General features: G+C 36.2%; 1 protein-coding gene across 12 annotated transcripts in view; it reads right to left on the minus strand.

Moving 5' to 3' along the window:
- The window catches only part of PHACTR3 (phosphatase and actin regulator 3), a 329,288-nt gene that overhangs the window by 278,583 nt on the left and 33,631 nt on the right, over nucleotides 1-17,074 (minus strand). For 2 of the 12 annotated variants that reach the window (XM_007475652.3, XM_007475642.3), the window contains exon 1: nucleotides 14,756-15,344. The exons of 6 other annotated variants lie outside the window; for them this stretch is intronic. In XM_007475652.3, the coding sequence (XP_007475714.1) occupies nucleotides 14,756-14,864 (109 nt within the window). In that variant the 5' untranslated portion in view covers nucleotides 14,865-15,344. Of the gene's footprint in view, nucleotides 1-14,755; nucleotides 15,365-17,074 lie in introns of those variants that run through there. 4 more of the 12 variants (XM_007475641.3, XM_007475650.3, XM_007475645.3 and 1 more) reach the window with 4 other exon arrangements.

Here is a 17,074-nt window from a genome sequence, read left to right on the forward strand (position 1 = left end):
AAATGGAACATTCTGGAGACAAATAAAAGACCTAAACAAAGTACTCATGAAAAATTGAAGATTCATCTATAGGTATCAAGGAAGGCTTCCTGGAGGAGGTTACAACTGATTTGGGCTTGATTTGTCCAGCTAGGACAGGTCTGAGGCCAGATTTGAACCTAGAACTGCCCGTCTCTAGGCCTGGCTCTCAATTCACTGAGCCACCTAGCTGCCCCCAGAAAGTTTCATCTTAAATATACTTAACACAATAAAATTCTGGAAATGAAATAAGCATCCTCTTTGTTCTCCGGCACTATAGAATATGCCTGCACGTGCATGATATTGGATGCATTGGAACTGAAAGCAAAGGCTCTTTCATTCCTGGCCAGTCACTCTGAAGCTTATCTGTTTAAGACTTGGGCTCTCATTTTCTTTCTCTGAAACATTTCATGCTAATATCTAGCCATCATCTGCTCCTTTCTCATCCTCTCTGGCTGCCTTCAACAGTGCCTTGTCTGCACTGAGTATAATGATGCCTTTGGCACCGAGATTAGAACACAGAAACTGCAGCTGAGATGTGGAGACTGTGGGTGGCCATGACTGCCTTCATTCTTACAGTGTCCTGGAAGTGTGTGAAACCTGCCAGGGAAATCACATCACTCCAAACTCCCTAGTACCAGTGTATATTCAACTGCCAAACACAGCATATAAATCAAAGCTTTGGAAATGGGGGGAAAAACATTCTTCTGAAGCCTAGTAGATCAGAGACCACTAAATACGACCCCCAAAGCCTGCTTCCTAATCCAATTAATGCTAGCTACCTATTTTTTCATCCCTTAGGGGAGAAATCTTACATGCATATCACTGCAACATAGTCTACCTGTAAAAAAACAGGTAATATGGCCCTAAATTGAGAAATAAAACCTTAACTGCTCAAATAACAAAAGGGAAAAAATGTCCATGAAATAAAAGAATCAGTCCTTCTATTCACAGCAAACTATATTATATCCACAGTCACAGGAGAATCTAAGCAATCTATCACACAAAAATTCTATTAAAAGAAGTAACTGAAACTATTGCATAAAAAATGTTTGAAATACACAGATACAATCAATGCTTTTCAAAGGTCCAATATGATTATGTCTATCTGATATCATTATGGATTTTTTTTAGAAAATGTATAGCAAGAACAGATTAAACAGAGAATTAGACCTGATTATACAAATATTGACTACCTTATTCAGACTACTTGAAGACTCTCCTATGAATTTTTGAATAATTATCTGTGTCTGCATGAGAAAGGTGATTATTTGGCATATATATGCAACTTATATGTGTGTATGGATGTATGTGTGGAAAATGTTTTCTCTCCTCTCCTAGGTTAGTGTTTTATTCATCACACTGCTGCAATGTGTATCTATGTGTGTTGTATGTATATATATATATATATATATACACTCACTCAAGATATTCCCATAGAAGGAGGAGAATGTATACACACAGATACTTAAAGGATCAGTGAATCCACTGCGTATGCCATCCCTTAGCATAGCTACAAAACCACACCCACTCTCCTCATTCTGTCTAAATCCTTCCATAAATCTTCTCTAGAGTAATCCCCCAATATGCTCTGGACTTATCCATCTGTTATAAAAATATAAATGTAGATAATTTGATATCTATAGATATAAATAAATATTGTTATCATCAAACTACCATAAAAACCCTTCCCTGCTACACCCCCTTGAAAAGAGTGAGAAAACAATTGAAGAAGGAATTTTTATTGTATTTGTATATTGTAATTATATGTATCAAACTTGGACTTTTATCGGAGCAGAAGTTTTCGAAACCTTCACCCTGCCCCTGGTTTTTGGCTACTAGATGCAGTAGCATTTTGAAAGTGGAGAAGGCTTCATGAATGTCATCGCTGGCACTGTCCGACAATAACTTCAGCTTCATATCAAGGTTTCTGTTGACCACTATTTACCATTTGTGAACAGAGATTTCTTACCCATGCATCATACATACAAATACACATACAAGCATTCAGTAAAAGAAGTAATCTATCACTCAAACATGAGAACATTACAGTCCAACTTTCTCATTATCAGGCAAAAAAACCTCTAAGGCTCATATAGGGGAAGTATTTTGCCACAGGTAATACAACTAGGGGCAGAGAATTTTACAGATTAATTCATTCATGTGTTATAAAAAACCCATAATGTTGAATGTTCTCAGCATCTTTTATTCAAGCCTAGACCACTGCTAAATTAGATGCTCATTGCAAGAGTAGATGTTATGCCTTACCACAAAAGGCTTTTAGCTGACATTAGGTTAGCATATCATGCTGTGGACTGGGTAGAGGAAGATATATACATATAACCAGTACTGACAGACTGATCTTTCCCAAAGACAAGGTGTTTAAATCTGAGCTAGTTGCCTTTGGCACCATCTTTCGAAGCAAGACTAGAAGGTCTTTTTTGGCTGCTAGGCTCTGGTGGGCTTAATCCAAGATATATGAATTTCTCCTTTTTTTTTTCAAGTGGACCAATTATCCTCTTTACCATCACCCAGCCAGCCAGTTGTAGCATTCAAGGAAAGAGCCAATAAATTAAGGTGCAGAATTCAGCTTTATGGAGAGATTTTTTAATCTGACACTGACACTTTTCTTTTGATGAATGGTCATGAATTTATCTAAACATACTAAGTAACAGCAGGAAATAAGGCATCATCTGCCTTTGTCTTCACACTAGTTTTCTCTTGTTTTCTATCTATCTAATCAGGAGGTTCTTAACCTTTTTTTTTTTTTTTGCATCATGGACCTCACTAGCAATCTAATGAAACCTATGCACAAAATAATTGTTCTTGCCTACACTAAGAACTGAAGGAAATGCTAACTTTCAGCTAGAGACTGTAGGAGGAAAGAAACCAGTGTTTATTAAGCACCTATTACATGCTAGGCACCTTGGTAAATGCTTTACAAATTTTATCTCATTTGATCATAGCAACAACCCTAGTAGGTAAAAGCTGTTATTTTCTTCATTTTACAGTTGAGGAAACTGCAGCAGACAGAGGTTAAGTGCTTTCCCCAGAGTCACACAGCTAGTAAATGTCTGAAGTTGGATTTAACCTCAGATCTTTATGAATACAGGTCCAGTGCTCTATCCACTGAACCATGCTAGTTAGGTTAGTGAAAATAAAGATGTAATTGTTCTTTTTATTCATGTTCATAAACAACTTGAAATCTATTCATGGAAGCCTTGGATAGATTTAAGATTAAGAACCCCTGATCTAATCTTTAAGGATAGGAGTCACTATCCTAATTCCCTATAATCATGGGCATTCAAATTAAAATTCTGATTATGCTGGTATCATCTTTTCCCACATAATGGTAAACTCTGAGTTTGTTTTTCTTTTTCTCTTCCCTTGTTAGGTGTTTCATAAAATGTTTTAAAATATTTAAATCTATACACATATATTAGCAATTAGTTTCCCAAATGCTGGTAATGGGGGGAAGGAGGGAGTATTTAAATGAAATCTAAAAAGGGATTTTCTCCTTTAGAGTAGATGATAGGATCACAGATTCTGATTCTCTCATTTTGAAAATGAGGAAACAAGTTCCACAGAGTTTAAGTGACTTAATCCAGTTGACACAAGTATTGAGTAGTGGAAGAAGATTTTTGAACCCAAGTCCTGTGCCTCTAAATCTAGTTCTCAAATGCTACACCTCTTCCATGCCACTTTTTTTTAATATCAAAGAATAACTCAGCATTTCAAAAGATCTGGGAATTTCATCTCTATGAGTTCTGTTTTCACCACCCTAGCCCACAATTCCTCCATATCTAGGCTAACCATCTTTTTTTTTAGGCAGAGAATTATCACTTGGGGATAGGCAATCTTCTGACCACAAACCTTGCCTCAAATAACAGAAAAGAGTCCATCTCTCATTCAATACATAAAACCTTGCCAGATTGGTATGACCTACTGAAATCTACACTCTACTGGAATGCCACTGAAGAAATAAAGGCCAATACAATAGAAAAAAATAGGAAAATGACTTTAAACTAAGGAGTTGAGTAAAAAAATCTTCTTTTTATGCTAAATGTACATTCTGGGAGACTAATAGATATCTAGCAGAAAAAGTGGGCCTTATTATAGCCATTAATCTAACTAGTAGAATCTAAATCAATCTGAACCAGTAGGGAAAGTTCTAGATTTGGATGCAAAGTTTGGCTCTGCTGCTTACTAACCTTGTGAATTTGAGCACATCTCAATCTTTCTAGGTCTTGGATTCCTTTCCTGTAAATAAATGTTGGACTACATGGCCTCTAATATTCCCACTTGTTCTAAATCTCTGGTGCTATGAACATGTAGTTATTAAATGATGCACAAAGACCCACAATCTGTATTGGGAATCGATGAGTTGTTTTAATTGTTTCTGACTTCATTATTCTATTTCGCATTTTCTTGGTAAAGATATTGGAGTGATTTATCATTTCTTTGTCCAGTTCATTTAGAGATGAAGAAACTGTGATAAACAGGGTTAAATGACTTGCCCAGGGTTACAAAGCCTATAAGTGTCTGAAACCAGATTGGAACTCAGGTCTTTCTGACTAGATCCATTGTTCAATCCACTAAGACATCTAACTACCCCAACAATGACAAAATGATAAATAGTCCCTACATTGGAGGAGCTTATATTCTACTCTGGAGCTAAAATCTACTCTTGTTCTAGGGGTATACTGGACCTCTTTGGAGGCTGAGAAAAATATTCTCTCTCCAGAGTGATGGACTGGTTCCCAACATGCTCATTCACACCACAACTCTATCATGAATATGCAACAGGGAATTTTTGGGATTTCTATATAAAAGAAGCTTTACAAACTATTTTTCATTATTTCATTTATTCATTAATTCTGCAAACATTTATCTAACCCATTATATGCTCAGTGTTTTGAGAGACACAAAGGCAAATAACACATCCGTGCCCTCATCAATCTCCTGCTATCTTTTAGTCAGATTTTAAGGAACAGAGGCTCAGCTTTGCAGCAAATCTAAATACAGATTTTATTAACAACATATAAACCATCATTTCTACTAAGCCTTTCTTTATTTCTGTCTATAGTACTCTTCTCAAAACTCCTACAATGTAATGCCACTTTAACTAACACTTAAGGTATACTGTCTTATACTGCCATACATTGTTATGTATATATTTCATATTCTCCAATGAGACTGGAAGCTCAAAGGAAGTACCCCATCTTTATGCAGTCAGTATCTCACACTTATGTCCATGATACTTCTATCCATGATAGTAATAGAATTCTCCTAGCTGTAAAATTCTCTGACTCTACAAATCGTATATCCCTAGATTGGGGTAAGAATTCCCTCAAGTTCTAAGAAAATATGACATTGCCTTGTTCTCTCAATATAAGAGGTCCTTGACCTTACAGTCAAGATGATGCTTAATATTAAATATAGAGTATTTTTGAAATCAAGATAAGTGATTGAAATACATAGTTTATGATCTCAGAACTGCTTCTATATGCTAATATCCTCCTGGAATAAACTGTTATTAGTCAATTATAAAAGCAAGCAGAGAGCAATTATTAACAAATGTGTGTGCTTATTTTTAGCATGGTGCATTACTAGGATTCTCTGCTTGGAAGTTCAGTGGCACATTTTGTTTGCTCATTTTCTCTAGGAATTTTGAACCATGCCATTGGTCAACCTGTGGTTGTATTTTCTTCTCAGGGTAATACTTTCTCCATAGTGCCTTGAAACAATTTTTGGTGATGGCCACTAAATGTCTTTTACTATATTCTCAAGCCAGATAAAATGTACAAAATGATGTGCTGTGACAATACAAAGAACAATATAGCAACGCAACAGGAGAAAACAATGTGAGTTGAATTATCATTATTTGTTGCTGTTTTTCAGACCCCAGGGTTCAAAATACACCCAAGATGAACAATTAAGACACTTTCCTGATGACCTAAGTAAGGTGTGATGAACTTCCAGAGTTTGAGCCTTTAATGAAGGATGCAAAACAGCTTCTTATATAAATTTTCATTAAACAGTCTCCCATTTTCTGCTTTCTCTCCCACTCAAAAAAAAAAAGATATTCTCCCAAAAATTTTGCCATATTGTGTTAAAAGAAAACCATCCACTTAACAAAGAGGAAGAAAAAAATAGATATCCTCAGCTCAAGCTGTTCTTACAAATGTTTCTGAATAAGCCAGTTACCAGACTCAAAAATTAGCCCTATGGAGACTAAATCATGATTAGATCAATAGCTCCACAGATTCTTATCACAACAGGATCCATTGACTCATTCTTCATTCTTGGGCCCATTGTAAAACCTTTGCATTTGCTTTCACTCAACCCAGTTATAACACTATAAGCAAAAATTAGCAATGCCACTGTGGATAACACACCATGGATGTTTCCATAAAGCCCTCATAATTATCTCAAGCACCTAGTACAAACAGACTGATATAGTGTAAAGATGACAGAAGTGTAACCTAATCCGTAGTACAGCAGAATGAGTTCTGGCTCTGGAATTAAAGAACCTGGGTTCATATATTGCCTTAGAGACTTACTAACAGTATGAGTCCAGGCAAGTGTTGCTTTAGGTATCTACTAGCTATGTGACCCTGAGCAAGTCACTCTTTCAGACTGTATTTCCTCCTCTGTAATATGGAGGAAATAATACCAACTGCCTCTCAGGGTTGTTGTGAAGATTAAATAAGAATACATATAAAAGGGATTATAAATCTTAAGATTACATAAATGCTAGCTGTTCTTTAGTCATCTACCTTCTCTTAGTCTCAGCTGTCTTATCTGTAAAAAGAAAATAATAACATTACTTATTTCATGGGGTTGTTGTGAAGATCAAAAGATATCTTTTAAATGCTTTTAATATCTTAAAGGACTACATAAAGATTAGCTGTTATTATTCTTCAACATATGTCTCTTATAACAACTACCTATATACCCATAGGCAAGTTTCCTAACTACCCCACAACTCAGTTTTCTCATCTATAAAATAAAAGGGTTCTACCAGATGGCCATTGAAATTTCATCAAACCTAAGATCTATGATCATGTGATTTTAATATATCATGACCTGTCTATTCAATTTTAATAATGCCTCTTGAATCTATTCCCATGTCTCTAATAATACCAAAAAAGGAAGGTCCACATTATCAGCTATCTAACCCTAGCAGACCTGCCCCTCTTCCTTCAATACCTCTCCAAACCGCCCTTCATACTACTGCCAACATAATATTCCTCGTGCATAGACATAATAATGTTACTCCTATGCTCAAAAATTAGTAGCTCCATGTATCTTCATGCAAACCCCTTTGCCAAGAATTCTCTGAGGTCCTCCTCAATCTGGTACTACAGTACTTTGCCTTATTATCAACTTATTCCATTCCATACTCCATACTTCCACCAAAGTAGGTTATTCTCCATTCCCCAAACACCCATCAATTCTCCAGATCAATGCTATTGCTGTTGTTGGTCCTTACATCTGGAATATCCTCCTTGGACTACTTCACACCACACACATTACTCCTTTTTGGTTGTTAATTACTTACTCATCAATACTCTGACATTCTGTTATTTTGTTCAAGGAGGTACTCCTTTCACCAGTGCTCTGACAATTATGTGATTATCTCTCAGACCCACCCCTTACCACTAGACTATTATAAATATAAAAGTAAATTCTATGGTGACAGGAATGGTGTCTTCTCTAAAATGTAGATATCTCTCAATATCTAGTACAGTGATCAAAACCCAACAGGAACTTAGTAAATGCTGGCAAATTTCATGGTTGAAATTAATGTTAAAAATTCATTCTATTGTATGCTATATATCAAATATCTTTCTTTTATTGTCATAACTCCTAATAAACAGGGCATATTCAATGCTGCAAAGTTAGTAATTATTCAAAACCACCATTATATCAATCTACCCTCAAAACATATACAATGAACTAAACATATGAAGAACTTTTGAACAAATAAATTTGCTAAAAATAATGGTAATAGAGGTAAGATGGCAACTAAAAATGAACCAAGCTCCCAAATCAAATCTTGTCTCCTAGAAGCACTACCTGAATGTGCTAACAGTAAGTTCTTTCTACTCTGGGTCCCTTTAGGAAACATTGTATTGATTATCCATTTGACATTTACCATATATTGCTTAATATGGTGAGCTCCACATGAGCAGGGACTCCATGTATCTTCTTTGTAGCTCCCACAGTGCTCTATGCATACAATAAATCCTCCACAAATATCTGTGGAGTGAATTACGATTCAGTTTTAGAGAAATAGCATGGCCTATCCTCAGGATATGATAAATCTCCCCCTAAAAGTCTGGAAGATTCTCTTCTGGGGAGACCCAAGGACAAAGAAAATCTGCTACATTCCATGCATAGGTTAGAGGCCAAAAACATGACAGACACATAAAATTTTACAGGTCAGGAATCAAATAATTTTAACTTCTTTGGTGCTTTACTTTCTTATCAGGGTCACCCTAGACAATCATCAAATCTCCCAAGTGGGATAATCAAGAGACCTGTGGCTGAAAAAAGAATGAGTAGCTGGTTCAGGGTACAGGATATGAAGACCAGGAAAGAAATTTCCTCAATCCTTGGTCCAAGCAGGCAGACTAAATAGGAATGACTTTATGGAAATGGTCAGGTATAACTTAATGGGGAAAGTCATCTATGCCTCCTAAGCAATGCATAAATTGATGAGGAAATAAGGCAATCTTGTGTAAAATGCCAGACGTGCAAAGATGTCAAGGTCATTGAAAGCTTGAGTCATCTGCCTTATGGAACAGAGCAGCACTGAGGCTGCCTAAGGCTGTCATTTTGCCAAAGGGGTACAGGAGGAAGAAGTCATTTGAACTTATTTTCTAACTGCATTTTAACTCATGAATAGCAGTAACTACCACCCTCTCCCCAGTTTGCAAGAATCTAACTTTTCAGCTACCTACTAATCTATGTCAAGCACTACTAATGGTGACACTTACATAAGAATAATTGCCAAGTTAACTATCCAAATGACTTTTTTTAAAAAAATTGAGCCCCAGAACAAATTATTTTGAAACAAAGTCTTTTAAATTATTTTTGGTCATTTTAAATCATTGGTATTTTTGCATCTCTGGTATTTTATCATTGTATATATGTGTATGTATATATGTATATATATATATATATATATACACAAATCGACATATAGAATATAATGTTTGTGTATGTGCATGTATGTATCTCAGTCTAATGGACATTTTGGTTACATGAAATGGGAAAGAAGGAAGCAAATATCCTCTACTGCTCAGAGACAAGAATTCTGATAGTTCACATAACATCTCATTCAAGGGTTTAGGCTTTAAAATGGCTATTTATTAATCTTTTTGTGGATAAAGCATAGGACTTGGAGGCAGGAAAACCCAAGTTTAAGTGTTACCTTTGACTAGCTGTGTAACTATAGGCAAGCCACTTAATCTCACTTGGTCTCAGTTACTCTTTGTGTAAAATGAGGATAATGGTAGCAGCTACCTCAAAGGATAGTTTTGAAAATCAAATAAGATAATCTTGTAAAGCATTTTGAGAACTTTAAAGTCCTATATAAAGTTATTATTATTGTTGCTATGGTTAACTATTAATATTGTTACTGTTAGACTTCCATTACTTAATCTTCTAGCAAACTTTACATTTTCTTAGGAAGAAATGTTCAGAAAGCATTTCAATTGATACTCATACTATCAGATCCTTTCCATATACATATTCTAACATTCAATAGAAAATGTGTCCTCAGTAATTCTTTCAGAAATTGAGCTGGATTTGACTCTACAGACTCTTAGAACTATAAAGGATTGAGATTCAGAGACCATAAGTGACTTGCCCAAGATCACAAAATTAATGAAGGACAGATATACAGCAGTGAAACCAGGGCTTTGGACTCCAGTTCTGGGTCTCTTTCCAGGATATCTTTTACCCACTCTCTTCACCCCTTTCTCCCCAGTTCCTCCTCATCCATATTAATAGCATAAATAACAAAATATTCAACTGGAGTTAGCATTAAAGGTGATGTCTTCTATTATTGAAGTTCTTATTTATACACACACACAAATCTTTTAAGTGCTTTGTATACATGAAATGAATTGCCAAGCATTCACAAATATTACTTGATTTTTTCCTCACAACAACCCTAGGAGGTAAGTGTTACTATTATCCCCATTTTTATAGGAGATAAAATGGAGGCAGATAAAGGCTAAGTGACTTGCCTAGAGTCACACAATTAGTTAAATGTCTGAGAAAGAATATGAATTCAGAAACTGTGAGAAATATAAAGAAGTATGAGCTATGTTCCTTGACCACAAGGAGTTTACAATATTGATGAAGAGATAAGAAATAACCATATCCAAAGCTAAGTAAAAATAAAAATTTTCAATAAAAATAGTTAAGAAGAGATGTTACATCTAATGCCCAGTGGATTTACGTGTCGGCTATGGGGGGTGGGGGGGAAGGAAAAGAAAATGATCTATGTCTTTAACGAATAATGCTTGGAAATGATCAAATAAAATATATTTTAAAAAAAAGAAAGAAAAAAAAAGAAGAGATGTTACAGGGCAAAATATGATCAACTGGCAAATGAATTCTAGGACAAGAATTATTGTAACAGTTCCAAGAAGTAGGAGAACACTTAAAGCTGTGGTATAATAAGGGAGGTTTAATACAGCTGTTATTTGAGCTGGATCTTGATAATATGAACAGGTAGAGAGGGGTGGGGTGGCATTTCTTTCAGGAGAAATGAAGTGATACAAGGTAAAGAGAGACAAGAAAGTATGAGATATGTTTGGGAGACTCAGTAAACCAGTTTGCTTGAAGTATAAGATTCCAAAAGAGAAGAAAGGAGAGGTAACAAGGTAGGTTGGGATCAGAATGTAAGCATCCTTTGATACCAGGCAAAGACTTCAAACTTTATATGATAGGCAATGAGGAGCCATTGAAGATTATTTTGATTGAGGTAGTGACATGATCAAAGTGGTATTTTCTGAAGATCAATCTAACAATACTGCATAAGAAAGATTTAGGGGATGAATGAGACAAGAGATGTCAAGCTCATATAGAAATGTATCCTGCCACTGTATATTGACATAAGAAAACCACAAATTAATATTATTTGTGTTTTATTATGTTGATTTATTGTGTTAAGTATTGACACTTCTTAACTAGCAGTAAGGAGGAGGCTACTATAATAAGATCAGGCATGAATATAATAGACTCAATTAGATAAAAAGTAAGACAGCCGTAAGATAAATCCCTGTTCTCCTATGTAATTTTGACATGATGAGAGAGAGTGGAGAAATTTTCAAAATTAAAATATATTTTAAAAATTATAAAATCAGTTATTATTACTGCTATTACTGATAATAGCTAGCATTTATACAGTTTTAAGATTTTTCAGGCATTTCACAAATGTCATCTCATTTTATCCTCATAACAACACTGAGAAGCAGGTGCTACTATTATCTCCATTTTAGAGGTGAGGAAACTGAGGCAGAAGTTAAGTGGCTTGCCCAGGATTGTACACCGAGTTAAGTATCCAAAGCAGAATTGGAACTCAAGTTTTCCTGACTCTGTGTTCAGCATTCTATCCACTGTACCAGGAAGCTACTTGAAATTCATGAAATTCAGAGATGTTGATAATTATGTTTATACCTCACTATATTGGGAAGTTTCTAAATTTATTATAACAATAAACATTTCTTATTGGTTTGTTATAAATGTCTGCATTAAATACTTGGAAAAAATTAAGTTGCAATATTTAAAGTCTTCATACCCACTACAGGAAACTATATGGTATAGTGCTGGGAAACTTGACAACAAACTGATAAATGGGGTTAAAATTCATAGGATATCAGCATTCAAAACAACCTGCCAGGTCAATTGATCCAATCCACACATGAACAGAAGACCCCTTCTACAAGACCCCAGACAAGTGATCATCTTGATTCTGCAGTGATCCACAGTGATGGGGAATTCATTGCCTCCTGGGGCAACCCATTCCACTTTTGGTCAACTCCAAGTTTTAATGAATGTTTCTTTACACAAAATCAAGGTTCCATCTTCTAAAACTTCCATATATAGGTCCTAATTTTTCCCTGGGGGGGCAGAATATACATATAGATGAAGTCACATCATTTTATTCAAACTCTGTTCATAGTATAAGACTACCTAATGAATGAAGCAACTTTAGAAACTAAAGCCCTTCAGATACTTGATACTATTTCAAGATATACTTGTAATACCTTAAATATTATGATGGAATTCCAGAATGTGGTATGAATTATTTTGTTTTCTTTTGTTTTAAATCATCAAAGTTAAAATACAATAGGAATCTATTATAATCTTGAGGCTAAAGGAAAAGAATAATTTTATGTCACATTATGGTGAGATGTACTACAATCCATTATATCTAAAAAAGACATGATCTGACGAAATTGAAAAACATCTGGCACACAGTATAAGCATTCAATAAATATTTACTGAATGAGTGATCTTTGATAAAGTGCTTCATTTTTAAGACAAGAAACATCTATGCCCACTATGTATACAAAACAATGTTCTAGGTGCTAAAAGATAGAAGTTTAGATAAAATACCATCCCTGACCTCCTGGGGTTTACCCTTTGTGAGAAGGACTGTATATTAACAGAGACAACTAGGAAACAACATTTCACAATGAATATATTAGTGGAGCACAAAACAAAGTTATTGTGAGACCCAAGGAAGTAGGTCCTTATTGACTATCTGTACCTTATATATATATTTTTTTTACTTTTTACATTTCCAGGTTATTTATTATATTTTAAGCATTCATAAACATTTCCAAAGCTCAAATTAAAGCCACAAGCACAAATTAGTTTCATCCAGCACAGGGTACTTTTTCCCATCAAAAATGTAAACAAGAGGATCTTCACTTATAGATGAACAATTCATTTGCAAAACAATCCTAGTACTCAGTACCCACCCTATTCTTTGTTATTGAATAAAGGAGCATCATGACAAGAAAATGAATCCATCAGAATTTGTGGCACTTTCAATTAAGTTCATTTTATATCTAGATTTTTTTTTTAAAGAAACTAAGAAGGATCATTTTGCAATAGTTTTTTTTTTAACTTTTATTACTGAAATCATCCTATCAAAGCATCTCTCATATATGGCAAATTTATCCACTCTTGCAAACTGAAGACTTGATCTTCAACTTCTTATCATGGTATTTGTTGCAGCTTTGTGTGCCACCTCAGTTCATTGTAGACACCAGCCAAGGATGGCATTACCTTCTACTCTCAGATACTATATAAAACATGTGACCCTCTTCAGGTTTACACATTTGTTTGGCAATAGCACTCACAAAGACACCTAGCCAGACTTAGCTAGATGAGCTGCTTATAAACCTAAATAGAACATTGGCTCCTCTCTGGGGAGAATTGTTCTTAAGTCTTTTTGCTTTGTAGTCACACAGATTGCATTGAAGCCGGGCAGCTTTTAGGCTGACTGAAGGAATCATTCAAAACAAAGCAAATCCCAATCCACTCTTGCTCTCTCCCCCACCCCCATCCTTACTCTATTGCTGAAGAAATTTTAATTATCAATTCACCATTTTGACATTTTTATTTAGATCACTATTCTCCAAAGGAAGGTTAAAGTTCTTACTAGAAGCAAAACCCATAAAATAATTATTTCTCCTTAAACCAGGAGAGATATTGTGATTAGATATTAAAATGCCTGCTCTTTTTTAAAAACACATTTCGTAAGATTTTACTTATCTCCCCATATGAAGCAAAAATTGCCTTCTTAAGGAGAAAAGGACTTAATGATTACTCTGCTTCCTCCATCTCCATAGTGACACCATGCAAACAGCCTGTTCCCTTCTGTTTTATTAGACCTCTCTTCCTCTCTGGAAAGTCATAAATCAAACGCGTATACATAAGCCTGTATTACAATAATAATCGCCTGGACAAATGAAGGTGCTATAAGCAGCTACTGAAGTGAGCTATTTAATTAGGTAAGTACACGAATTCTGACTAATTTCCTTTATCTTTCCAACTTACCCATCGGACCTGTCTTGAGGGGGTTGCTGTAACTAAAAGGCAGTTGAGCACTGCTTCAAGTGAAAGCATCAGTTATGAGACCCCATCAGCGATTCAGCAGCCAAAATGATGCACAAGATATCGATCAAAAAGGGAATAGAGGGGTAATTGAATAAGGACCAGCAGGAGAGAGTACCAGAAGTGAAGAGACAGGCAACACTCAAAAACAGGTGTAAAGGCTACAGGTATTTGCTCTTCTTTGAACAAGAGTTAGATTCCAGGCTAAAGTAAGCCTCACCTTCCATCAGAAAAGGAACACAAATAAAAAAGAAATGAAGGCGATTCTGTGAGGAAAGAAGAGTGCACAATCTGGCTTCACAATTAGAGTCTACTCAGACTGCCTTGTCTTTCCAGCTCCAAGCTACTTAAATACAAACCTACTTGCATTTGAACCCCTGCATTATGTGAGAACTCTGCATAGAACACAGAAGACCATGATCCTAATTTCCTGTTGTTTTGCTATTTTGCTGAAAGATACAAAGATGATGTGCTAAAAGCTCACTCTCCTTTCCTCCCTTTTTTCTCAATCTCCCCCCCCTTTTCCCTTCCTACCCCGCCCCCATAGGTTTGCCCATCTTCACCAATGAAAGCTGGATCAGGTTACCTGGGCTCTCTCCGGCTTCAGCAGTAGAGGTGTCAGTGAGGATGCTGGGGTCACTCTGAGACCTGCCTCTCGGCAGAAAGCAACCAGTTCCTTCTTCTGATGCAGCCATGGAGAAATCTCAAAGGCAAGCTAAATGGGCACACATGAAACCACAGAAACCTAGCTGGCCAAGGTCACAATAGGGGAATTTTTTAAGGGAAAAAAGAAAGAAAAGGAAAAATGGAAGAAGGAAGAGTGGAAGATAGGACTTGGATTCAATGCAGTCGGACAATAGCTTCAGCCAGCTCCAACCAGAAACATCTTCTCAGCAGTCTCCAGGAAACCACCATCGAACAGCAAAGGGTTGGTTTCTTATTCATTCATTTTAATTTCCCTTTGCCTTTTTATTTAAAAAAAAAAAAGTTGAACCAGGAAAAAAAATAAAACTTTTAATCTTTTATTTTTATTTTAATCTTGAAGCTGAAGAGGGGATCTCACTGAGCCAGCTAATCTTTAAATGCTCCCTCCCCCCACCCCACCCCCCACCCCCCATGGAAAAAAATCTTTGCTCTGGCAATTGCTTTAATCTGAAGCTGTGCTTGGAGCATCTGTTGGAAAACATTAGGATTCTCCCATCATGCCTAGCGAGAGGAGCCTGACGTCACGTGCAAGGGGAGTGAGAATGGGGGTGGTGATGGGGAGGGGGGTTGGTAAAGCTGAAATACCTGCACTGCATACTTTTAGGGGTCTGGGTAAAGGCAAGTGGCAGTGAGGTACATATAGCTTTAAGAAATTGAAATGCAAGGTAAGACTCTTAATTTCCAACTTCAGACCCTTTTCTTCCTCAGCATTCATTCTAGGGGCCGTAAAGGGAGTGGGGGAAGGGGAAGGAGGACCCTGCTTCTACGTATGTTCAAGGCAGGCTGAGCTTCGTGGGCAGCTGCATTCAGCAGCAGTTTCTCACCACCCGAATTTCCACAGGATTCACTGCTACCAAGGGGCAGAAAGGACATGCATGGTTTCAGGGCTTCTCTAGCAGGACATCAGGGGGCTGGAAACCCCAAAGTAAAAGTACCACCAACCTCTCTTCTCTATCACCCTTCTGCCTTCTGATTCCCAATTCTTGCTTTCTCTTTCTTCTCTCCATTCCCCCTAACAACCTGCCTGCTTCATTTCCCTTCTCCTCTTTCATATTCCCCACCCACATTTCTCTTGCAGAGCTAGAGGGTCTTGACAAATGAACCTTTTGCTTCAGGGAAAGCACATGGGCCAATAAACTGTCCAGTGAAGCTGAGATGAGGTAAAGGACTGGAAGGACTGAGTCTCAGACTACCCTTACAGAGTTATTAATTCTTAAAGCAGCTTGTGCTATTGCAGGAACTAAGATCAATGTTTGATCTAGGTAGTACAATTGTGTGCTAACCTCTCTCCTCTTCTAGTGATCAGGCTGTAGAAATGAAACCTTGAGTCTTTTATAATGGGGTGTTCACTCTAAACTGAAGTAGCTGAGATGTACACAAAAGACACTTCTCAATTGCTAATGAATGGAGCCAAACTCCAGGAAAGACTAATATACTGAATAATTAGACTATGCCAGACACACCCATTGATTCTAACAAAGAATCCGAGGATCAAGAGCTGGAAAAGATACTAATGATAATTATAAACTAGATGACCTTTTCTAATAAGTATTTCCTCCTTAAACTTAAGATGCTAACATAACAAAATCACAATCTAAGGGCTAAAAACCCCTCAACAAAATCCTTAAAGATAACCTCTAATTCAAGTCCTCCACTGTAAATTCCAAATGAAGAAACTAAAGCCTTACAATAAACCTACTCATTTTGGAGAAGAAGAATTTTAGAAATTTAGAAATGTAAATTATAAGAGTTGAATAAGCACAGTGGGACCTTATATTGACTACATTGTTCAGTCAAATGTGTGATTTAAAAATGTGATCTGCTTGCAAAAACCATTCTATTATCTCCTCATACTTTCATTAAGTATGCCCTCAATATGTGTATAGATTATTCTACAAATTTCATAGAGATGAGAATTAGGGTTATGGGTCAGTAGTTATTCATATTTTCATATTTATATTTTCCTTCTTGCTTTTTTAAGAATAAGATCCATTTTTCTTTCAAACATTAATTACCTCCCTTCTTTGATATATCTTGAGAATTAATTTCTCTTAGCCCTCAAAATTGTGTCATGTCCAACATGGAACTCTTCTGGGTATAGTTAGTAGAATACAGCAGTTCTTTCCATTTTTAAAGTGCAATTTATTGTCTATAAGTCAAGATAAAGAGTTGTCCCATATACATGGACCCTTTCTCCAAG

The sequence above is a fragment of the Monodelphis domestica genome, chromosome 1 (genome assembly GCF_027887165.1).
Source record: "Monodelphis domestica isolate mMonDom1 chromosome 1, mMonDom1.pri, whole genome shotgun sequence".
Lineage (NCBI taxonomy): Eukaryota > Metazoa > Chordata > Mammalia > Didelphimorphia > Didelphidae > Monodelphis > Monodelphis domestica.